This window comes from Salmo salar, chromosome ssa16 (assembly GCF_905237065.1).
Source record: "Salmo salar chromosome ssa16, Ssal_v3.1, whole genome shotgun sequence".
Lineage (NCBI taxonomy): Eukaryota > Metazoa > Chordata > Actinopteri > Salmoniformes > Salmonidae > Salmo > Salmo salar.
Genome location: NC_059457.1, coordinates 6,375,138 through 6,398,702, shown reverse-complemented (window position 1 = coordinate 6,398,702; position 23,565 = coordinate 6,375,138). Strand labels below are relative to the sequence as shown.

General features: G+C 41.5%; 2 protein-coding genes across 2 annotated transcripts in view; both read left to right on the top strand.

Moving 5' to 3' along the window:
* Positions 1 to 6,121: 6,121 nt before the first annotated feature.
* Positions 6,122 to 12,708, top strand: acte1 (actin, epsilon 1). Its single transcript, XM_014147800.2, has 8 exons — positions 6,122 to 6,351; positions 7,200 to 7,351; positions 8,922 to 9,161; positions 10,519 to 10,603; positions 10,791 to 10,952; positions 11,334 to 11,525; positions 11,994 to 12,175; positions 12,399 to 12,708. The coding sequence occupies exons 2-8, from the start codon at positions 7,223 to 7,225 to the stop codon at positions 12,540 to 12,542; spliced, it is 1,134 nt and encodes a 377-aa protein (XP_014003275.1). The 5' UTR covers positions 6,122 to 6,351; positions 7,200 to 7,222; the 3' UTR covers positions 12,543 to 12,708.
* A 5,574-nt stretch (positions 12,709 to 18,282) lies between these two features.
* shank2b (SH3 and multiple ankyrin repeat domains 2b) overlaps positions 18,283 to 23,565 on the top strand; it is a 163,486-nt gene continuing 158,203 nt past the window's right edge. The window contains exon 1 of the mRNA XM_014147798.2: positions 18,283 to 18,435. The gene's annotated coding sequence lies outside the window, so the exon portion shown is untranslated. The remainder of the gene's footprint in view (positions 18,436 to 23,565) is intronic.

The window sequence follows — 23,565 nt, the reverse complement described above, 5'->3', positions numbered from 1 at the left end:
TAATGAGCTTGCAGTGAGTTAAAGGCTCTCAGGATAATCATCTTATTGGATTACTGGACCTGCCTGATCTTTACTATAACATCGGTGACTCTGAGTGGTGGCACTGGGACCCATGGCATACTCATGCTTTTCCAGTATGCTCATTAGGAGGTAAAGAGATACACAGTACAATGTGGAAATATGTAAAGTAAAACAGATTAAGACATGTATTTGAGAATGGTCATGTGCACCCTTGCACCTTTTGGATGTTACACAGCATGCTAATGCAATGTTGCATTGCATGGAATCCCCTCAAAGTATCCTACAATATACAGCTTCGCAGAAATGTCAACACAGACGATACCATGTAAGGAAGGGCCCACTCACTTAACCAGAAACAATCGATTCTGTCTTCTTATCTTTGTAAGGTCACCAGTCTAAAGGTGAAAGTTCAGCCAATAAGACGTAACCTATAGGTTTCCCTCGCTGTCTCCCATAAAGTTACGTAATGGAGGTTATATTTAAACAACAAGAGGTATGTCAGTGTGCACTGCATGTTGACCAATGATGTATTTGTATGTCTGGTCTTGACTGGTTTTAAACCACACTGTATTGTAAGTCTCTCTGGCTGTCTTTACAGTAAATCAGCATTTCTGAGTAACTGATTCATGATGATTGACAGGTTTTTTGTGGCATTGTGTCCATACATTTGGTCCATACCACTGTATGTATCAGATCCAAAAGCCCATCCCAATTCCAAACACCATTGCGGTCTATCTGGTCTGATGCCAGAAGAAAAAAAACTCCCAATATTTTCCAAGGGAAACCATTCACCATTGTGCTTTGACCAAGTACAGGTAACTGCCAAAAATAAAGGAAACACTTGAGAACATCGGATACAAAGTATATTAGAAGCAGGTGTAGTTGCTGAGTTAATTATGAAATGAATATCCCATCATGCTTAGGGTTATGTATAAAAATGCCCAGTTGCCCATTATTTTGGCTACCATGGCTAGAAGAAGAGATCTCAGTGACTTTGAAAGGGGTATTTAAAGGGTTTGTGTGTCTGAGTCACCAGATCTCAACCCAATTGAACACTTATGGGAGATTCTGGAGCGGCAGCTGAGACAGCATTTTTCACCACCATCAACAAAACACCAAATGAGGAAATTTCTCATGGAACAATGGTATTGCATCCCTCCAATAGAGTTCCAGACACTTGTAGAATCGATGCCAAAGAGCATTGGAGCTGTTCTAGTGGCTCGTGTTGGCCCAACGCCATATTAAGAAACTATGTTGGTGTTTCCTTTATTTTGGAAGTTACCTGTAGATTTGAATTCATTTTCAAATTCCAATAACAAAGGCAGTCAACACAGGCTACTCTAATGCTCAGTGCTCATACTACTAAGCTGTTCCTATCCTAGGAAACCATTTGAGGAAATAATGGCAGTGCTATTTCTAGTGGGAGGGAATGCTGACTATGAGGGGCTGGCAGTGGCACAAGTTGGACCTATTGCCATGATTGCATGGCAATAGGACTCTACAAGAGGAGGAATCCTCATTAAACAATAGGCTACTGTGCATGTTTGTGTGTGTGTGTTTATTTTGTCTACCAAAGAGACGCTAGTAGTTACTGTTTTAGAGAACCAGCTGAATGCTGTAGTAAAGATCCATGAGGCAGCAAAATTAAGGACCAGGTCCCGTGTTCATGGAAAAGTCAGGGCCCAAATATAACTCCTACAGGAGGGGACAGGAGAGCAAAATGTGGCCAGGTGTCACCCTCTAATGTAAGAGGTCAAGGCTTTATGTACTTAAGTAGCAACGCGCATGCCCCGCCCACCTGAGGAGCTTTCTTTTTCAGGCATCTATTTCCTGTGTTTGAGGGGTGCAAAATCCACTTGTCACTCAAATCTCGCTGGATTGATTGCTTTCATTTTACTCCTGCGACTCTTTCATACTCTTGCTTGTGCCTGTCGTTTTTTCTGTTAGCGTTACGACCGCGGAAATGTTTGTAATGACCTGTCAAACACACCCCGGTAATGGCTGAAAAAAAGTTAGAATTTGATACAGTTGTAATGTTTAGAAATTAGATGCGCTGAAATTAAAGGAACTTCCAAAAATGAACACTCGGATTATAGTGGTATTATGTTTTATGTCGCAAACAATGTATAGAAGTATGTATAGATAGGCGTAATCTAGAGCCAAGCGTGTTGATTTTTAATCTGAGGGTATCCTGCTGTTGACATACTGGTCGAATTATGCAACAGAACTTGACAACAACAGTAATTATTGAGGCAATCAAGACAGTGCAGGTGAGTGCAGGTCGTTTTTGTGGTTGCAGCCCTGCTCCACCCCTTTACGTTAATGTTTCCATATATGCAAATACATCCAGTGTATTTATGCAAATTAGGAACATATCGTTTTCTTTATTTTAACACGAAATATCAAATAAACCTGATACCATTAAAAAAAGTATACATGAGTGCATTCTAAGAAAACAGGGGCATTTTACAATAAATGATGAATGAAAAGCTGAATTCCCACCTAAATAAATGAATTCCATTCATTATTTGTCCATACCAATAAATATTCTATGTGCTTGTAGTGAACACGATGGGAGATAGAGAGCTGGTTTCAAGCGTAGGGCGCTGCAGGAGTTTATTGGTAAAGGACCACAGGAGGAGGCAGGTAGCTGGGTCCAGGGGCAGGCAGAAGGTCATACACAGGGGGTCCAAAAAGGCAACAGTACAGGCAGGGGAAAGGTTAGTAACGTCATCCGGGATATCAGGCAAGAGGTTGATAACAGGAAATCCGATAGGCTAAAGAACAGGCAGAGAATAGGCAAAAGGCATTGTTAGTGAGGCAGGCCAAAACTATCATACACTGGAGGATTACAGTACAGGAAACACAGCACTCTGAATATTTTATTTTTTATTTTTTTGATTTCACCTTTATTTAACCAGGTAAGGTAGTTGAGAACAAGTTCTCATTTACAACTGCGACCTGACCAAGATAAAGCAAAGCAGTGCGACACAACAACACAGAGTTACACATGGAATAAACAAGCGTACAGTCAATAACACAATAGAATTTTAAAAATCTATATACAGTGTACGCAAATGGCAATAAAAAGCAATAAATAGGCCATAGTAGCGAAGTAATTACAATTTAGCAAATTAACACTGGAGTGATAGATGAGCAGATGGTGATGTGCAAGTAGAAATACTTGTTTGCAAAAGAACAGAAAAGTATATAAAAACAATATGGGGATGAGGTATGTAGATTGGGTGGGCTATTTACAGATTGGCTGTGTACAGCTGCAGCGATCGGTTAGCTGCTCAGCTAGCTGATGTTTAAAGTTAGTGCGGGAAATATAAGTCTCCAGAAGTGTGTCACAAAACAAACAATACCTCACAGTGATGGGGTGCAAGTAACTGAACTAAATAGTGTGTGATAATGACATACAGGTGTGTGAACAGGTGATCAGAATTCAGGTGATTGTTCAGGGGATCTATGTGTTTGAGGGTGTGAGCTGGAAAGTGGGCTGGAAAGTGAGCTGCGTTCAGGGGATCTACGTGTTTGAGCTTGTGAGTTGGAAGCAGATGTTACAGTGCTATAATGAATTCAATACCTGATGGATTTTTTTTTAATCAAAAGGTTTGGAGTATCTTCCTCCATTGTCTAACTGTTGCATTTATTAAAATAGTTTTTCAAACCTTTTAACAATGTTGATGACCATTGCTAGAGTAAGTAAGTCATGAAAGAGGTCACACACTCCATGCCTGGTCAACCTGACTGAAGTAAAACAATGGTGATCGCAGCGGTCAGCCTGTTTTACAAGGCTAACAACCTCCGGGTCAAAATCGAATTGTCTAATCTAATGTTAGAACTTCTGTAAGGAAGACAATTCAAACCATTTATTCCTCCCATTTTGTGTCATCAAAACGCTGTGTCTGCATCTCTCTGTGTTTAAAGTGGTTCTCAGAATCAGATCATCTGTGTGTGTGTGCGTGTGTGTGTGTGTGTGTGTGTGTGTGTGTGTGTGTGTGTGTGTGTGTGTGTGTGTGTGTGTGTGTGTGTGTGTGTGTGTGTGTATGTGGTGCACATTCTCCAGGTAGCTTGGCAGACAGCTGTTGGGCTGCTGGTGTCAGTGGTGTGTCCAGGGGGTGACACCCCCTGAAATCTGATTGGCCACCCTAATGGCCCCCACAGAAATTCTGAGATCTGATAGGTCGTCTCTGTATATATTGATAATTTTGACAAGACTCAATCTTACCGGAGGAAGCATCCGAGCGAGGAAACGGCTCCCTTCTATCTTAGTATGTGTAGCCCATGTATCTGATGCTGTCTGGACGAAAAGAGAGGGACATATCATATTATTTTTGGCAAGACAGCATCAGATACGTGGGCTATAGATACTTAGACAGAGGAGCGCTGTTTGCCTCGCTCGGGCGCTTTCTCTGGTGAAATTGATTCAGCCGGTTGCAAATTGAAGGAACATTTATGAATCATTTTCTATGTTTGTTAATTTCTTCATTGTTAGGCATCAATGAAGACACCACTTTGTAGACTGAATGTCATTAAACTTGTGGTGTTTGTAATAGATGTCCCTTTCCATTCAAATGGCAGGTGCACAACGAACCGTTCAGATGCTGGACTTATTTTGGAGTAGACAAACTTACTTTTTGAACTGATTTGTTTGACAATCAGATGAAAACATCATGACCAGTGGTGTTCACCACACATTAAAAAGTAATACATTTTTACAATTAAATTCCATGACTTTAGGAGGTCCCGTAAATGTCGAGGTACAAGTCGCACTCTGGATGTCACTTTCAAGTGAATTTACTGCTGTATGCTAATACCCTTACATAAAATCCTGACCTTGAATGCAAACACTAACAAGACTTTTGGAATTGATTTAGGATTTATTTGAACAAGGAAATGTACCAAACCTAAGCTAAGCATTTAATGCGTTGAATCATCCAGTTGATTTGTTCCAGATTGTACAGTAAAAACAGGCCAGTAATGTAAAGTAAACTACAGCAAGGAAGTATCTGAGGCTATAAGATTAGCCAAGGACAGAGTTAAAAGATGGGCAGTAGCCCAATGCTCCATAAACGCACATAACCTCCTCCTCTCCTCCGCCACACCTGGCTGCCAAAAACACTGATGCAAGTAAACCTAATGTGTAATTACGTAATTACTTAATCTGAATGGTATTTTCCCACATACTCCATGTCTCTGCGGGTGGAGCACTGTGCCGTGTCTGGCAATAGAGAATCTAATCTGAATATTGTCTTCTCGTCAGTAATTGAATGGCCACTGGGAGGCACCTGGGGGATGTTTCTATAAACCACACCATTTAATAGAAGCGTTGTGGACTCCCCTCCTATCCACACCATTCAAACAATCACTTGCTTTTTTGGTCGTCCCCTTCTAAACCACTTCCTCAGGTATGTGGTTATCAATGGGACTGGGAAACCAGGTTACACTGTGGTCAGTGAGGCCAGTCTGCTGTGTTGTACCACTGTGTAAAGACTTACTAAATTGACAGGCCATGAGGACAATCCTTTTACTGTATGAACATCAGGGTTGGGATCAATTCCATTTCAATTTCGTCAACTTTGGAATTAAACTGAAATTCCCTCATTGACTTGACTGAATTCAATAAACTTAATTGAAATGGAATTATCCCAACCCTGAGGGACATTCTCTGGTTATTGACCACTGACCAGACTAGAGATTACTTTTTGGTTTGGTGAAGACTGTCCTAAATTTCTATTGGTGAAAACAGTCTTGTCTTTATATGACTATTGTCCACTCCCATTCAGGGTGAGGCTCTGAAACTTCCTTTGAAGGCCTGCTAGGGGTCCACAGAGGCTTTGGTTGTCATTTTTCATGGTATGCTCTGATTGGTTGGCTGTAACACTGTGTCTGAACGTCAGTCAGATAGACAAGGGGTCATATCTCCATTATGACTGATGCACCAGACTTTATTTATAGTGACCTCCAACATGCCTTTCTCTGCGAACGCATCATCAACCTGTCTTCCAGTCTTCCAACAATAGACCACGGTGCCACCTCTCAGCTATAAATTAGCCAAATGAGACACTTGAGTGTGTGTGTGTGTGCGCGCACATGTGTGCGTGTGTGTGACAACCGTAGTGGGACAGGGCAACTGTACCTTTCAGTTCCGCATTGGTTTGTAAGGGTGACATGTCTCCTAAAAAGGCCCGAGGTCTTGAAGGTATGTGATGGCATGGGTCCTGCGTACTCCTATTTAAATTCAGAGAGCAGGTGAGCCAGGCGCACTCTCCTCTCTCTGTCTCAAGGGACTGTAACCCACCGCCTCCTGTCCAGCTCTCCAGGGTAAGTCATTCTCCTGCACACATGCAATTCTCATTAACCTGTTTCAATGGAATTGTGTTATTATCGTAATCATTTGTCATTCAGTAATACATTCACATTTTAGTCATTTAGACAACGCTCTTCTTCTATCCAGGGCGACTTCCAATCAGTGCATTATCATTGCATTTCCGTACATTACCATGTATATGTAAGATACAGTACATTCAACTGTAACATACAGTATGTAACAGACCTGAGTGGACAAGAGAAAAAAAGAGAGATGACTGAAGCAACATTTCTGACAGATAAATGTGTAAAAAAAAGCGATGTATGAATCCACATTTCTAACAGATAAACGTCAAAGACTAAATAGCAAATTCATTTTTATGTTGCTTTTAGTTCATGATTATACATAATAAAAAGTTGATACAAAATGCTGTACAGATCCCTGCTTTAAGAATCTTAAAACTGCTATTGTGCTTGACAGTTTGGAATTAGGACCACTACAGGAATACGTTTAAGCACTTAGAGCAATCAAAATGTAGCACTGTCCTCTGTTGCGTGCATTACAATTACAAACAGTTAAGTCAGTCAATTCATTTGTTAGTCAAACAAAAAGTGAGTTATGCAGCTAGCATGGCATATATGAACAAACAACAAGAAGAGACTAGACAGACAGACAGTGCTACAGAATAAGCTCACAGTGTGAATGGCAGCAACTGTTAATGCAGTAACACTTCATTTTGCTATGGCCATATGCCATGTGTGAAACACATTGCGCTCTGACATACTTGACTTACTGGTGACAACTGGTGTATTGTGTGTGTGTGTGTGTGTGTGTGTGCGTGTGCGCGTGTGTGTGCGTGTAGGCCCACAGTAACCAGACTCAACCATGTGTGACGAGGAAGAGACAACAGCCTTGGTATGCGACAACGGCTCAGGACTGGTGAAGGCTGGCTTCGCCGGTGACGATGCCCCCAGGGCAGTGTTCCCCTCCATTGTGGGGCGCCCCCGTCATCAGGTGAGACATCATCTCACTCCCTCCCCCATTTTACCTCTTCTTGTCATTCACAGGGTCATTCCTGAAGTTGAGCTGCAACACTATTGTTAGTTGGTCATTGCTCCTACAGCAGGGATCATCAACAACTAGACTCAGCCGCGCGCCGATTACTTCTGGAGAGTAGTCAGGGGGCCGGAACATAATTACAAATCATTTGTAGTATGCAAATTAATCACAAGAAGCCCAAACAGATATAATGTTTGACTAAAACATAATAATTTCATTGCTTACGTTTGTATACGATCACGTTTCTCTCTATTATTGGTGGGAATACTTGGGAACAGATTCCTTAAATTATACTGAACAAAAATATAAACACAACATGCAACAATTTCAATTATTTTACTGAGTTACAGTTCATTTAAGGAAATCAGTCAAATGAAATAAATTCATTAGGCCCCAATCAATGGATCTCCCAGGGCGGGCGCACCTGAGAGAGCATAGGCCCACCCATTCGAGAGCTAGGTCCAGCCAATCAGAATTCGTTTTTCCCTACTAAAGGGCTTTATTAGAGACATAACTACTCCTCAGTTTCATCAGCTGTCTGGGTGGCTGGTCTCAGACAATCCAGCAGGCGAAGAAACCAAATATGGAGGTCCTGGGCCAGCATGGTTACATGTAGTCTGCGGTTGTGAGGCCGGTTGGACGTACTGTCAAATTCTCTAAAACGTCATTGGAGGCGACTTATGGTAGAGAAATTAACATTCAATTATCTGGCAACAGCTCTGGTGGACATTCCTGCAGTCAGCATGCCAATTGCACACTCTTCAAAACTTGAGACATCTGTGGCATTGTGTGGTGTGACAGAAATGCAAATTTTAGAGTGGCCTTTTATTGACCCCAGCTCAAGGTGCACCTGTGTAATGATCATGCTGTTTAATCAGCTTCTTGATATGCCACACCTGTCAGGTGGATGGATTATCTTGGCAAAGGAGAAATGCTCACTAACATGAACGTAAACCAATTTTTGCACAAAATTGGAAAGAAATAAGCTTTTTGTACATATGGACATTTTCGGGGACGTTTTATTTCAGCTCATGAAACATGGGAAAAATACTTTATATGTTGCGTTTATATTTTTGTTCAGTATAAAATCACTTGGAGCTGATTTCCTGGTGTTTTTACATTATCTTATGTCCAACAATAAAAACTCCACACGGGTTCAAGATCTGTTTATGCTCTTACCAACTACATTGCTATCAATGTCAAGCTAAACACGGCATGACAATGAGTGACAAGGAGTTTAAATGATAGCACAAACAGACTGGCAATCAGACTAGAGTTTGAGCCAGTTTCATGGACAAAGATGAAGCCTAGTCCCGGAATAAAAGGCGCTTTCAATGGAGATTCTCCATTGAGCATGTTTTTTTTAGCCAAGTAGGCTTAATCTGGGTCCGGGAAAACAGACCCTAAATGTGTGTCATTTGTAGCTCTATTTCACAAATCAATACGGTATGTGGCTGTTGTTGTTCATGTTCATGTCGGTACCTTCTGTTCATGTGAATAACATGTCTGTCTGTCTCTTCCCCAGGGGGTGATGGTGGGTATGGGTCAGAAAGACTCCTATGTAGGAGACGAGGCCCAGAGCAAGAGAGGTATCCTGACCCTCAAGTACCCCATTGAGCACGGCATCATAACTAACTGGGACGACATGGAGAAGATCTGGCATCATACCTTCTACAATGAGCTTCGTGTGGCACCTGAGGAGCACCCTGTCCTACTCACTGAGGCCCCACTCAACCCCAAGGCCAACAGAGAGAAGATGACCCAGGTGGGCCCTAATACCTTAAACCCAAACATGTGGCCATCAGTCTTATGATATAGTTTAATGAGAAATATCCCACTGGGAAAAAACTGGTTGAATCAACATTGTTTCCACGTCATTTCAACCCAAAAATATATATGATGACGTTGAGTCAATGTGGAAAACTGATTGGATTTGCAAAAAGTAATCAACGTAAGGGCATTTTGTATTTTTCTTACCCAACTTTTATCCTAAATCCAATTACAATGTAAAATGTTTTGTTGAATTCACCTTAGTTGACAATTATACAACGGGTGGGTCTAATCCTGAATGCTGATTGATTAAAACCGGATTCCAGACAGTGTCTTGTTGCCACCAGCTAAATCTATGATGTTAAAATGCCTATCTTTGTTCCATCTGACTGCGCAATCCACTGTCTCATCAGCCCAGCCAGGCAATTTATAAACTTCATCGCCATTATAAAAAGCATCTAGACATTATCTAGATTTTGTTTTCAACAGCGGAGATTTGTATAAACCTTGCTGTCTGTCTCTCCGACATTTGCAACATTTGTTTCAATATTCAAATTCGATCACCTGCTGTCCCATAGTAATGTAATAAGTCGGGACGAGACAGACAGGCAGGCAGCGTTTATCAGCCAGTCGAAATAATCAATCAGCTGCCATCATTTTTATGGATATATACAAAAAAATGTCAATTGAAAAGAAGGCACAATGTAACGCAGTCTTTCCAGATTAAGTTTGAAGTGATTGTGTTACTGTAGCTGTGTTGTTGGCTAGCTCCTCTGAACAAAAGTGTCCTGACGAGAGAGCACATTTTCTATGCCCGTAAAAATTGCGCCTCATTAGCTCATTGTTATGGATGTTTCCAAATAAATGTCACTAGAAAACAGCTTGAACAAATGCAAATGAAGCTACTTTGCTGTTATTCTGGCTGCACTTTTTGACTTGACTGTAAGTTAGCTGCAGTTGGCTAGCTAGCAAGCAAGGTGTAAGAACATTGCCAGGCAGTATAGCAATGTAACACTTAGAACAAACGACTGGGTCGTATTCATAGATACTGAAGAAAAAGACTGAACACGTCTTTAGCAACACTAGACTTTGTGTCGGGACTATATCTTATGGAAGGATGAAATACTATGAATAAATTCCATTTATAGAAAATATGTCAATTACTATTTGAATATGTTGGTAACCCGTTGAATAAAAGTGATAATGCCCTCAAAGCCGGTGTTTGGCACGGTATATATCCTCCAAACACCGGTTTCTCTGGCATTATCAATTGACTAGACAATGAACTGACTGACGTCTGTGCCTTGTGAGATGTTTCTCACTGACTCATGGTGACTCCTCCATTACTGCAGATCATGTTTGAGACCTTCAACGTGCCAGCTATGTATGTGGCCATCCAGGCTGTGCTGTCCCTGTACGCCTCTGGTCGTACCACAGGTGAGCATGCTCCTCCTTACACTGATCCACCCAAAAATGGATTACAGTAAAAAGTTACTTACAGTACAGCAAGTGCATACATTTTAGTATATGTAGCACCATCGGGAATCAAACACACAACCCTGGCATTGACCACCGTGATGCTCGTTGGTGTGTCTGTACTAATGTGTCTGTGTGATCTGTGCAGGTATTGTGCTGGACGCTGGCGATGGTGTGACCCACAACGTGCCCGTATATGAGGGTTATGCCTTGCCCCATGCCATCATGAGACTGGACTTGGCTGGCAGAGACCTGACTGACTACCTGATGAAGATCCTCACTGAGAGAGGCTACTCTTTCGTCACCACCGGTAATGATAGAATATCAATGTATAACCTTATAGTAGATACTATTAGCCTAATGTAGAACTATATACATTTGAATTTAAGTATTTTACTTATTTTTCATTACAATTGAATATTCATGTAACCTTTCACCCAGTTAACATGTAGCGTTAATGACACCTGTTTAGTTCAACTGAACCTTGTCACTTTTGGTTGCTCATAAACTTACAGTGCCTCCTACTGGCAAAATAGAGTAACTACAGCCATTTATTGTACTGTTAGCTGAGGAGTCTATTGACAACTTTGAACATTGACACACACCGTAGGTTTGATTTCCCTAAATGTAACAGTTGTTACCTTGTCTGTCTATTGTGGTGGGTAACAGACTATTTTATCCATCCCAACAGCTGAGAGAGAGATTGTGCGTGACATCAAGGAGAAGCTGTGCTACGTGGCTCTGGACTTTGAGAATGAGATGGCCACCGCTGCCTCCTCCTCTTCTCTGGAGAAGTCCTATGAGTTGCCCGACGGTCAGGTCATCACCATCGGTAACGAGAGGTTCCGTTGCCCAGAAACCCTCTTCCAGCCCTCCTTCATTGGTCAGTATCCAAATCCTTGCACCTACACAATGTTCTATAACCTGGACTTAGATCAGTTTTGTGCTGTCTCACCAACTCCTGCCATTGTAAAGACAACACAAGCAGATCTGGGACTAGGCTAGATGTACTGTGCTGTAGCACAAGTAATGTATAAAAGATTATGCAGGATAGCAGGAAGAAAAGCAGTCCATATTATGTAACCAAATGTATTATTCATTAAGGATATACTCTATGTATCATCTTTTACATGATGCTTATGAACTAAGTATAAGCTTGGGGTTCTCCTCTCTTTTCCCATGGGGCCTCACTTCACATGACAAGACTCAGAATCTAATCTTCCCATTTCTCTACTGTCTTGCATATTTGTCAATGTTGTATTATCCATTCTCTTGCCTAAAACTGTTTTTCTCATAGGCATGGAGTACAACAGTTTATGGGTGTAAAGACTGTTATTTGTTATCCCCATAGGCATGGAGTCCGCTGGTATCCATGAGACCACATACAACGGCATCATGAAGTGCGACATTGACATCCGTAAGGACCTGTACGCCAACAATGTCTTGTCCGGTGGTACCACCATGTACCCAGGTATCGGTGACCGCATGCAGAAGGAAATCACAGCCCTGGCCCCCAGCACAATGAAAATCAAGGTATGGACAATTCTCTATAATAATGACGACATCGACCTAACCACACCACCATCACAATTACTGAGAGAAAGTATGCAAAAGTGAAGTACCTCAAAGTACTTTGAGGATGAAGTACTTTGTGATCTCAAAGTACCTTTGGTGTAGCAAGGCTGGTTAGGATAGACACGATTTTGTATAGACAACATTTGACTCTGCCCTAACCACTGACTGTCGCTCCCTGTAGATGATTGCCCCCCCTGAGCGTAAGTACTCAGTCTGGATCGGCGGCTCCATCCTGGCCTCCCTGTCCACCTTCCAGGCCATGTGGATCAGCAAAGATGAGTATGAGGAGGCCGGACCATCAATCGTCCACAGGAAGTGCTTCTAAATTCTCTCTCCAACTGTCAACTGTCCCCAAATATTTGCTCTCTGTCTATTCTCATGTGTCTCTAATCCCCACAAATAACCCATTGTAATTGTTTACTATTTGTGCAACGTTCCCAAAGAATCTGTATTATCAGGATATTGCTAAATAAATTAATTCTGACTTTTGACTACCCTGTGCAGTTGCCTATGTGACCTCATAACAGAACATAAAGGAATTATCACAGGACTATTTTGCAAAAAGAAAATATTGTTTACATTTCCCACAATTACATGTGTGGTGACAAATTGTGAATAGATATAACAGAGCATTGAGCATAACATCATTTTCATTCCACTAATAAGATATTCTGGGGTATGCTTTACACATATGACATATCCTGTTGAAAGTCCTGTAAAAAAAAAAATGTTCTGTCAAATTTATTATCTGAGTGGACTCCATACATTTACATTACGACAACACATAAAATGGAGTGGTTTGGTTTGATGTTTAGTTTGACGTAGATCAGGTGTACCGCTGAAATGTACTGTAATGTGACAAGACACCCACTGGATGGCAGAAGTCCGTCTTTTCAGGGCGGTGAAGTCACACAACACAATCCGTTCAGTAAGCTCTTGGCGTCCTCTATGTGGATTGTTTGCATACTATATGATGACAAACACAGTCAAAGGGGTTGCAGGCAACAGATATAGCAAAAGACAGAAGATTTGTTCACCAGGACTATACAGTAGGTTAGATTTGGAGCCCAACAAATGTAGCAGCAGTGTGGACAGACATACACTGTGGTCTATCCTCGCAACATGAGAAGAAAACAGGCCAGCACAATCTAGGACAGAGGCTGTATGTACCATAGATGTTTTTTTTAACGACACCCTGGAGCTACATGTTATTTCCTGCCGAGTCTCTCTAGTCTGTCTCTTCAAGAGATGCCAATTAAGGGAACACAATTAGGGATTGTCATTCGCCATTTTTTGACTGTTCGAGTACTCGCATAATTTTTTTCGTGTACTTGAGTAAATAAAAGTTTTACCAAGGCCAGCCCTGGGAAAAGAAATATGTGCACATTTATTTACAGGACCAGTCAAAAGTTTGGATACACCTAAGGGTTTTAATTTATTTTCACTATTTTCTACATTGTAGAATAATAGTAAAGACATCAAAACTATGAAATAACACATACGGAATCATGTAGTAGCCAAAAAAGTGTTAAACAAATCAAAATATATTTTAGATTCTTCACAAAGTAGCCACATTTTACCTTGACAGCTTTGCACACTCTTGGCATTCTCTCTACTAGCTTCATGAGGTAGTCACCTGGAATGCATTTCAAGTAACAGGTGTGCCTTGTTAAAAGTACATTTGTGGAATTTCTTTCCTTTTTAAGGCGTTTGAGCCAATCAGTTGTGTTGTAACAAGGTAGGGTTGGTATACAGAAGATAGCCCTATTTGGTAAAAGACCAAGTCCATATTTTGGCAAGAACAGCTCAAATAATGTGATGTGCATCTCGTGTCTGGAACAGTTATTCTCAAAGAGTGATAATTTTAAACAGGGCTCAATTTGGTGAGTTGAAAGACAATTTTTTTCTGGGTTACAAACCAAAATCTGTCTTTTCGATATACAGACATTCTATTTAGTTTATTCTGCTTGTTCTTTGGAATTTTCAAAATGGATTAACAATTCCACATTGAACACTGCATGGTGACGGCCACAACATCTGGTTGATGAGTAGGCCTATGCTTCATGATTCTGATGAAAACACGCTCTTTGTCTCTTCCAAACTAAAGTTTCTGAAGATTTTGCCGTTTCAAAGCAAATTGTGCTAAATTCCACATTTGCACGGGGCAAATATTTGTTTTGCTGTTTTAAAGATAATTTCTTGCAATTCTACACATTTTTCCATGTCTTAATTGTGTTTACATGATACTAGGAGTCGGCTCCGGACCGCGGTCCGCCAGTTGAGTATGGGGAAGATAACCAACTCTAAATGCACAAACAGTTCGCAAAATAGCCTAAGCTGAATATAGACAGGACGCAATTATTCCCAAAACTGCAGCTCATTGTTGGAACACATATTCTCCTACTTCAATCAACCAGATAAAACTGTCATCATTTGGCAATGAATGTAGCTTGTGTATCTCATCAGTTAGATTTTATAGGCATTTCTATAGGCCTAAAGGGAGCTTATGTGTGCACTCGGCACACGTGTGTGGAGGCAGCTGTTGGAACGTAATGGAGTGAATGAGACATGGAGGGGAAAGCTAATTTAGGGAGAAGAACTGTGTGGATAACGCAGTGCCACCGATGCGGCCCGCTACCAAGGACTGTGGGCTCTCCTTCTCCGTGGCCGACGTGAGTAAGGCATTTAAGCGTGTTAACCCTCGCAAGGCTGCCGGCCCAGATGGCATACCTAGCCGCGTCCTCAGAGCATGCGCAGCCCAGCTGGCTGAAGTGTTAACGGACACATTCTCTCCCAATCCCAATCTGCTGTCCCCACATGCTTCAAGATGGCAAACATTGTTCCTGTACCCAAGAAAGCAAAGGTAACTGAACTAAATGACTATCGCCCTGTTGCACTCACTTCTGTCATCATGAAGTGCTTTGAGAGGCTTGTCAAGGATCATATCACCTCTACATTACCTGACACCCTAGACCCACTCCAATTTGCTTACCGCCCCAATAGATCCACAGACGATGCAATCGCCATCGCTCTGCACACTGCCCTATCCCATCTGGACAAGAGGAATTCCCTATGTACGAATGCTGTTCATTGACTATAGCTCAGCATTCAACACCATAGTACCCTCCAAGCTCATCATTAAACTCGAGGCCCTGGGTCTGAACACCGCCCTGTGCAACTGGGTCCTGGACTTCCTGACGGGCCGCCCCCAGGTGATGAAGGTAGGAAACAACACCTCCACTTCGCTGATCCTCAACACTAGGGCCCCACAAGGGTGCGTTCTCAGCCCCCTCCTGTACTCCCTGTTCACCCATGACTGCGTTGCCACGCACACCTCCAACTCAATCATCAAGTTTGCAGACGACACAACAGTAGTCGGCCTGATTACCAACAATGATGAGACACCCTACAAGGGTGAGGTGAGTGCCCTGGGAGTGTGGTGCCAGGAAAATAACCTCTCACTCAACGTCAACAAAACAAAGGAGCTTATTGTGGACTTCAGGAAACAGCAGAGGGAGCACGCCCCTATCCACATCAACGGGACTGCAGTGGAGAAGGTGTGTATTGTTGTGAAATTGTTGGAGATAGAAACACAAGCATTTCGCTACAACCGCAATAACATCTGCTAAACACGTGTATGTGACCAATAACATTTTATTTGCTGCTTTTCTTTGTTTCTTTGTTGTGCTCTGCAAATGCACATGTACAAATAGAACACTAGAGTCAAAGCATTTTACTTGCCCGTTCAGGCATCCACGTTCCATTAAATAGTTTTACAGTATTTGAAAAAAATGTAATCTGTGGTTCAAGATCGTTCAATTACTTGAGTACTCAATTACTCATGCCCATCCCTAGTTCCCAAAACACACAAAAAAAACTGTCCAGTTGTACAAATGATTATGCAATGTTTACTTTAGGGTACAAAAAACATTCATGGCATCTACCAAGAGGTGAGTAATTGGAAAACCTCCCTGGTCTTTTACAGAGATGGGTAGTCATTCAGAAATCATGTTTAACACTATTATTGCATAAACAGTGAGTCCATGCAACTTACTACACTATGTGAAGTATTGTTAATTAAACCTTTTTAGGCTTTCCATAACAAAGGGGTTGAATACTTATTGACTCAAGACATTTCAGCAATTCATTTTGAATTAATTTGTGAACATTTCTAAAAACATCATTCCACTTTGACATTATGGGGTATTGTGTGTAGAGCCGTGACACAACATCGCAATCTAATCAATTTTAAATTGTAACACAACAAAGGGTGCGAATATTTTCTGAAGGCACAATATAATGAATTGGTTATGACTATGGAAGTACCATGTAATTCTTGGGGTAAATATCTGTTCATTTTTGTATAGAATGTGCTTCTGTACCCTAATATCTCTAGACAAAACCCATTCCCTATTATAGATGTGTAGTAGACAAGAGCCACAATGTCGTGAGAATGGGAAAGACTGACAAAGGATCCAGAACTAGTAGAACGATGGCGAACGACATATTTTGCTGTTTGTCATCTTTCTTTAAGCAGCCAGACATATATGAACTTTCTTCACCTGTATGAATTTTATAATACAACCCAGGCATATTTCACAGTTTCTTTCTCTGTGAGTGGTTGTGATTTGTGATGGAGCTACTGTAACATAAGATGGAGCTACTGTAACATAAGGTTATGATGCCAAACGTAATTCTGTAGCCAGACAGCCCAGCATGCTGCTGTCCCACTTCTGGCTCGCCTCTCCTCTCCTTGCTGGGTAGAGGAGCGAAAGACAAATGAAGGTGGAGGCACCGGGGAGAGGGGGGCAAAATTATTTACGTTCCTCGACCGCAACAGGAAGGAAGGAAGGAATCGCACAGGAAGAGAGAGAGAAACCACAGAGGCAGATATAGGCTATAGAAGTTGTGAAGATGATACCTTTTCAATTGGATCTATCACCAGTAGCCCTTTCCTGCAGTCAATGACCAAAAGCGCCTCTTTGGCCTCATGGGGATAATGTTATTAATATTTTCATAATTCATAAATACTTAAACAGACGTAAATCTAGTGTTTCTAAGTCAAAAAGTTCTTATTTTTCAGTCTTCTGTGATGTGTATATAAAGTGAAATATTTGGATGCAAACTCGAAATTGAACACATTTCAACTATATTTCTGACATGGTACAGGTGTCTTTTTAAAGCCCATAACCACGTGTGTTTGAAGTAGATGAGTTTAAGACTTTCAAGACTGTGTGTGACCCTGATTTAGCCCAGCGCAGTAAAAGGTTTTAAAATAAAATGACACTGTATGTGGTTCTATGATGTATGTGATTCAAAGATCGCTTTTAATATTGATACTTGTTTACGACAAAACCCATGAGGAAAAGCATGCCTTTGAAGCCTGAATGATTTGTGTATGAGCAGGTCCACGGGGGAGACGAGTGTATTACCGGCTGGCACACCAACTCCAGACAATAGTGCAGATCTAGCGCCCACAATCGGCTGCCTAGGCAAGTTATAATGGAAAAAAAACAAAAAAAACATGATTGCAGATAATTATTTTAATGTGGTCAGTTCTATGATTCAAGCACCAGTCTTGAATATTGACTATTATCTACAACCATGTTAATAGAATAACACATAAAGCAGTATTTTATATTGATTTGAGATGAAAACATAAGGTTGCAGGGAATATTCTTAACCTTTATTATACTTCATGGATACTATTCCCAGCAGGTTACTGATACATATGTAATGATGCAGTTTGAATCGTCTATGTGTGTAAAACAAAACATGAGGGAATAGCTAGAACCATTACAAAACAGCATTATTAGGGTGGAGATGTTATCCATGTTAAGTCAGTACTCTACTGTAGCTGAGCAGTACGGTGGCGGTAAGACAGGTGCAATAACGACCCCTCCTCCACCGTGAACCCCTCTCTCTCTCTCCTCTCCTCTGCTCGGTAATGTTTATCATCCGCATGTTTCCAAACCCTTTTACACCATTTCCCCCAGATACCCCGGGCGGCGGGCAAGCGAGCTCAGCAGATGTACGGTAGCGCACACACACCACTTCCCCTTTCTGAAAAGGATACTGAAAACGGAAAATAACGTTACCGTCGGGTTACCCGGTCCACGCTGCGGAGAAACACCTTTGGCAGTTCTTGCTTTCCCTCCAAACGAAGGTGGAGAAGTAGAGGGGGACAAGTCGCGTACCTCCGGCTCCAATCACCCAAGGTAAGTGCAAAGGCTATTGTTTTCTTCACCGCGGGTATTTATATCAGCGCTATGGAAAAAGAAAAAGCAGAGGGTTTGTTCATAGGGACTCAAAGTTGAAATAGACCTACAGAATAATTGAACTTAAATTGTTATAGTCAAATTGGGACGAATGAACTTTGATGTAGCCTAGCAAAAATGCTGTTTTAAATAGACTACAGTTTGGCATTCTCAATTCAAGAAAATCTTGGGAGGGAAAAAGCTACCTGGTCACTTTAAAAACTAGTAGTATAAATTATATGACAATTAAAATGTTCTCTGTTTTCAATGCTGTTGCTTGGTACAACGTCAAAGGTCTGTATTTAAAAGAAGTTCAATCAATCAACATTTATCAAGCAGTTAATTGGTGTAGCAGTTTATGCTTTTGCAATAGATATTACATTTTAGGAAATTCTAATACTTTGACTGCTGGCTTTGCAGTAAAAACGTGGGTATGGCTATTAGCCTAATTGGTCAATTACTGAATCTTCAACAGTAATGACAATTTACCAATTACACTTTCAAGCTCCCTTATGACCCATGTGATCTTACTGTATGCTATGTTTCTAACAAGAGTACAAACACACTATAAAGGAAATAGCCCAATGAAATATCACAATCTGTCAAATGCAATGATTTTTCCCCCCATATGTAAATAAATCAAATATTAGCCTACTTCTAAATAATTATTGTCAGAAATATGAAATCACTTACCATCTACCATTCTGTCAATGATGGTGAACACTGTTGTACATAATGTCTCTTGACAGAAAACTGTCTCACCTTGAGATACTTGGTTTCTCCCAAATGGCAACCTATTCCCTGTATACTGCCCTACTTTTGACCCGGACCCTATGGGCCGTGTAGGGGATAGGGTGCCATTTGGGATGTATTCACTTTGTATGTTGTTTATGTCCTTTGGCCAAAGCAGCTGCCCATTTCTCCTCCCTTTAACAACTTAAATTTTGTAGTTCATTCACTCATTGTCATATCGCTTGAGTTACTTTTACATGTTTTTATTGCCAGGTTTATAAATCTGCCATAGGTGAGGAGGACAGAGTGTGTTTTGTTACTCAATCTGGATGATGAATAATCAATCTAAAGCATTGGTGTGGCTGAGGTAGGGAGAGAGAGAGAGGGAGAGAGAGAGAGATGGCCGGAGAGGGAGAAAGAGAGTAAAAGGTGACTGGCTAGCTGGCAGGGTGTGGAGGAACACACAACTTATCGCTTATTGACACATTTATCTGTGTCCTTTCAAAGTCACTGGGCTAGCTTCCAGGCTGTGAGCTGTTTGCATGCCAGAGCCATAGAATTAAAAATAACACTATCTCTATGGCCAGGACAGTGTCTCCAAGCTGCTCCCACAATCTCCCTATGTATTCACTTTCAATATCATTCTTTCCAAAAGACTACAATGATTAACAGATGTGAAGTTCATTCCCCAATGCTAATAGTGTCATTGTAGACCTCGTTGATGTTGAACAAACAGGCACAATTAGGTATACAAGTACTGAAGGGATTGGAGGACCTTCATTGAGAAATGCTAATACCACATTTCATTATCAAATAGATTAATAATAGAAAAGCAATAACACGTAATAATAATAATAAGATGAATAATAAATACACAATGAGTAAGAATAACTTGGCTATATACACAGTGCACCGAGTCCATGTGCAGGGGCACGAAGCAATTGAGGCAGACATTCACATATAACTGTCACGGTTGTCGTAGGGTAGAGTGGACCAAGACGCAGCGGGGAAATGTGCACTCATCTTTTATTGAGGACAAAGAAGGTAAACCGAAACAAATACGTACACAACGACTAATAACAGGCCGGTAAGGCAACAAAGCTATACCTAGCACATAATCTCCCACAAAATAGAACCCTCAATCAGAGGCAACGAGAAAACACCTGCCTCCAATTGAGGGTTCAACCCCCAATTAACTAAACATAGAAATACAAATAACTAGACTGAACATAGAAATACATATACATAGAACAGTCCCCAAAACCCAGAATACTAAATCAAACACCCTACAACTAACACAACCAGCCCGAACCACATAAAACAAATACCCCCTGCCACGTCCTGACCAAACTACAATAACAAATAACCCCTATTACTGGTCAGGACATGACAATAACTAAGAATAAAGTAACCAGGCAACAGGATAGATAATAAACAGTAACAGTAGCAGCTTGTGATGTGATGAGTCAAAAAAAAGTGTGTTGACTATTTAGCAGTCTTATGGCTTTAGGTCAGAAGCTGTTTAGGGTCCTGTTGGTTCCAGACTTGCTTGCTGTGCGGTAGCAGAGAGAACCGTCTATGACTTGGGTGGCTGAAGTCTTTGACAATTTGCAGGGCCTTCCTCTGACACTGCCTGGTATAGAGGTCCTGGGTGGTAGTGAGCTCGGCCCCAGTGATGTACTGGGCCATATGCACTACCCTCTGTAGCTCCTTGAGGTCAGATGCCAAGCAATTGCCATACCAAGCGCTGATGCAGCCATTCAAGATGCTCTCATTGGTGCAGGTGTCTAACTTTTTGAGGATCTGAGGGCCCATGCCAAGTATTTTCAGCCTCCTGGGGGGGAAGAGGTGTTGCTGTGCCCTCTTCATAACTGTGTTGGTGTGTGTGGACCATGATAGATTGTTAGTGATGTGGACAGCGTGGAACTTGAAGCTCTCGTCACGCTCCAGGACAGCCCCATCGATCTGAATGGGGGTGTGCTCGGCCCCTCCATTTCCTGGAGGCGGCCTGTCAGGAAGTCCAGGATCCAGTGAGGTGTTCAGTCCCTGGGTTCTAAGCTTAGTGATGAGCTTGGAGGGCACTATGGTGTGGAATGCTGAGCTGTAGTCAATGAGCGGCATTCTCACATAGGCGTGCCTCTTGCCCAGGTGGGAGAGAGCAGTGTGGAGTGCAAAAGGAAGTGAGTCATCTGTGGATCTGTTGGGGCGAACTGCAGTGGGTCCAGGGTGTCTGGAATGATAGTGTTGATGTGATCCATGACCAGCCTTTCAAAAAATGTCATGGCAGATGTGAGTGCTATGGGACGATAGTCCCCAGCCTTGTGAATGTTAACCTGTTTAAAGGTCTTACTCACATCAGCTGCAGAGAGCGTATTCACTATCTGTCCCATCATTATCTAAGCACAAATGGGACAACTGTACACTCTTAGAAAAAAAGTGTTATCTAGAACCAAAAAGGGTTTTTCGGCTGTCCGCATAGGAGAGCCATTTGAAGAACCCCTTTGGTTCCAGGTAGAACTCTTTTGGGTTCCATGTAGAACCCTTTATACAGAGGATTCTACATGGAACCCAAAAGAGTTCTACCTGGAACCAAAAACGGTTCTCCTATGGGGAGACCCGCAGAACCCTTTTGGAACCCTTTTTTTTCTAGGAGTGTATACCAACACCACCCTTAGGATACTAAATACTTTAGTAATCCCTGAGGGGAAATGTGTTCATTTGGTTACTTTAGTACTGTACATATACTTTGCATTATGTTTTGAACACCACATGTGCACATAGTTTCTGTTCCATGTTCTAACTCTATATATACATGAACGTTGTAGCATTTAAGCATGACCATCAAAAATTAAAGGAAGGGAGCATTACCTGGCTTTAGTACAGGGAGTAGTACAGTAAAGGGAGGCAGCACAGCAGAACCTGGTGTTAGGAACATCCTTCCTCTGTTAGATACATTCACTCACTCAGGAAAGTGTGTCCCACTGGGCAAAAACTGGTTGAATCAACGTTAATTCCATTCCATTTCAACCCCAAAAAATCTATGTGATGATGTTGAATGAATGTGGAAGTCTGAATGGAATCAATGTTGGAATCAAACAATTTACAAATAGTCATCAACGTAAGGGAAATTCATATTTTTTTCAACCAACTTTTAACTAAATCCAATGATATAGGTTCTTGTTAATTTCACATTGAATTCACGCTAGTTGACAACTCAACCAAATGTAAATCAAAAATAGACGTTGAACTGCCATCTGTGCTCAGTGGGGTGTTTCTCCTTTGAATGCACATATCTGGTTTACTTCCTCTAAGTCTACTATTCCCAGCAGACCATGCAGCCTACCAGGAATTCACAGTACGGCTATAATTGATTTGTTTCTTCAATGAGTTTTTAGGACAGCAGCATTTTTCAAGCATGCGATATTATGCAGGCGAGATGTTTTTTCCATCACTGTTATACTGGTGGAAGGTCCTATGGGGTTTCCAAGCATGGCCTCCATAGCAACGGAGGCAGAGAGGAGAGGGTTTTACGGGATGGCACTTTTAATCTGTAGGTAATCCTGGTGGCTCTGCATCGCTGTGACAAACAGATGGATGTCACACCCACTACCTGACCTCCACAGCTCACTTAGAATGTATTACACAACAACATAACTTAGAAGGGTTTCCCCACCAACACTGGATGCTTTCTATCATATAAATCACACAATCTAGATAATCCTCCACATAGACCTACAGTCCATAGTGAAAGTCTACACATCCCTTACACTAGTCTTTACATTTTGCTGCCTTAAAATGAAATCCAAAAAGGGAATATATTAGATTTTTTTCCCCTGCTGATCTACACAACGTACTCCACATTATCAAAGTGAAAGAACAGTTATATAATTTGTTTATAATGAATGTCTTGATTGCGTATGTCTTCACACCCCAGAGTTAATACTTGGTGAAAACACCTTTGGCAGCCATTACAGCTGTACATCATTTTGAATAAGATTCGACCAACTTTGTACAACTCTTAGGGCAGCATATAACCATAGTTTTTTCTAGCAGGTTTAAGTCATCACTGAGACTGGACCATCCAGGAACACTCAACAGCTATTGGAAAACCATTCTGGTGTGTCCTTGGCATTAAAAACGCTATCCCAGGGTTAGGTATTCAGAAGACTGAAGGCGGGGTTTCCTCAAACTTTTTAACTGAGCTTTCCTCCTTTCATATTTATTTTGATCCTGACAAATCAAGCTTTATTTATACAGATCAAATCAAATCCTGATAAACTTCCCAGTCCCTGCTGGTGACAAGCATACCCATAACACGATGCTGTCACCACAATACTTGAAAATACAAAGGATTTCACT

Bases quoted from the DNA above. Each gene is read 5' to 3' on its own strand.
- acte1 (XM_014147800.2), top strand. From the start codon at position 7,223: ATGTGTGACGAGGAAGAGACAACAGCCTTGGTATGCGACAACGGCTCA. The intron at 10,953-11,333 runs GTAATGATAGAA...CCATCCCAACAG, and splicing joins CTACTCTTTCGTCACCACCG to CTGAGAGAGAGATTGTGCGT. The intron at 12,176-12,398 runs GTATGGACAATT...CGCTCCCTGTAG, and splicing joins CCAGCACAATGAAAATCAAG to ATGATTGCCCCCCCTGAGCG.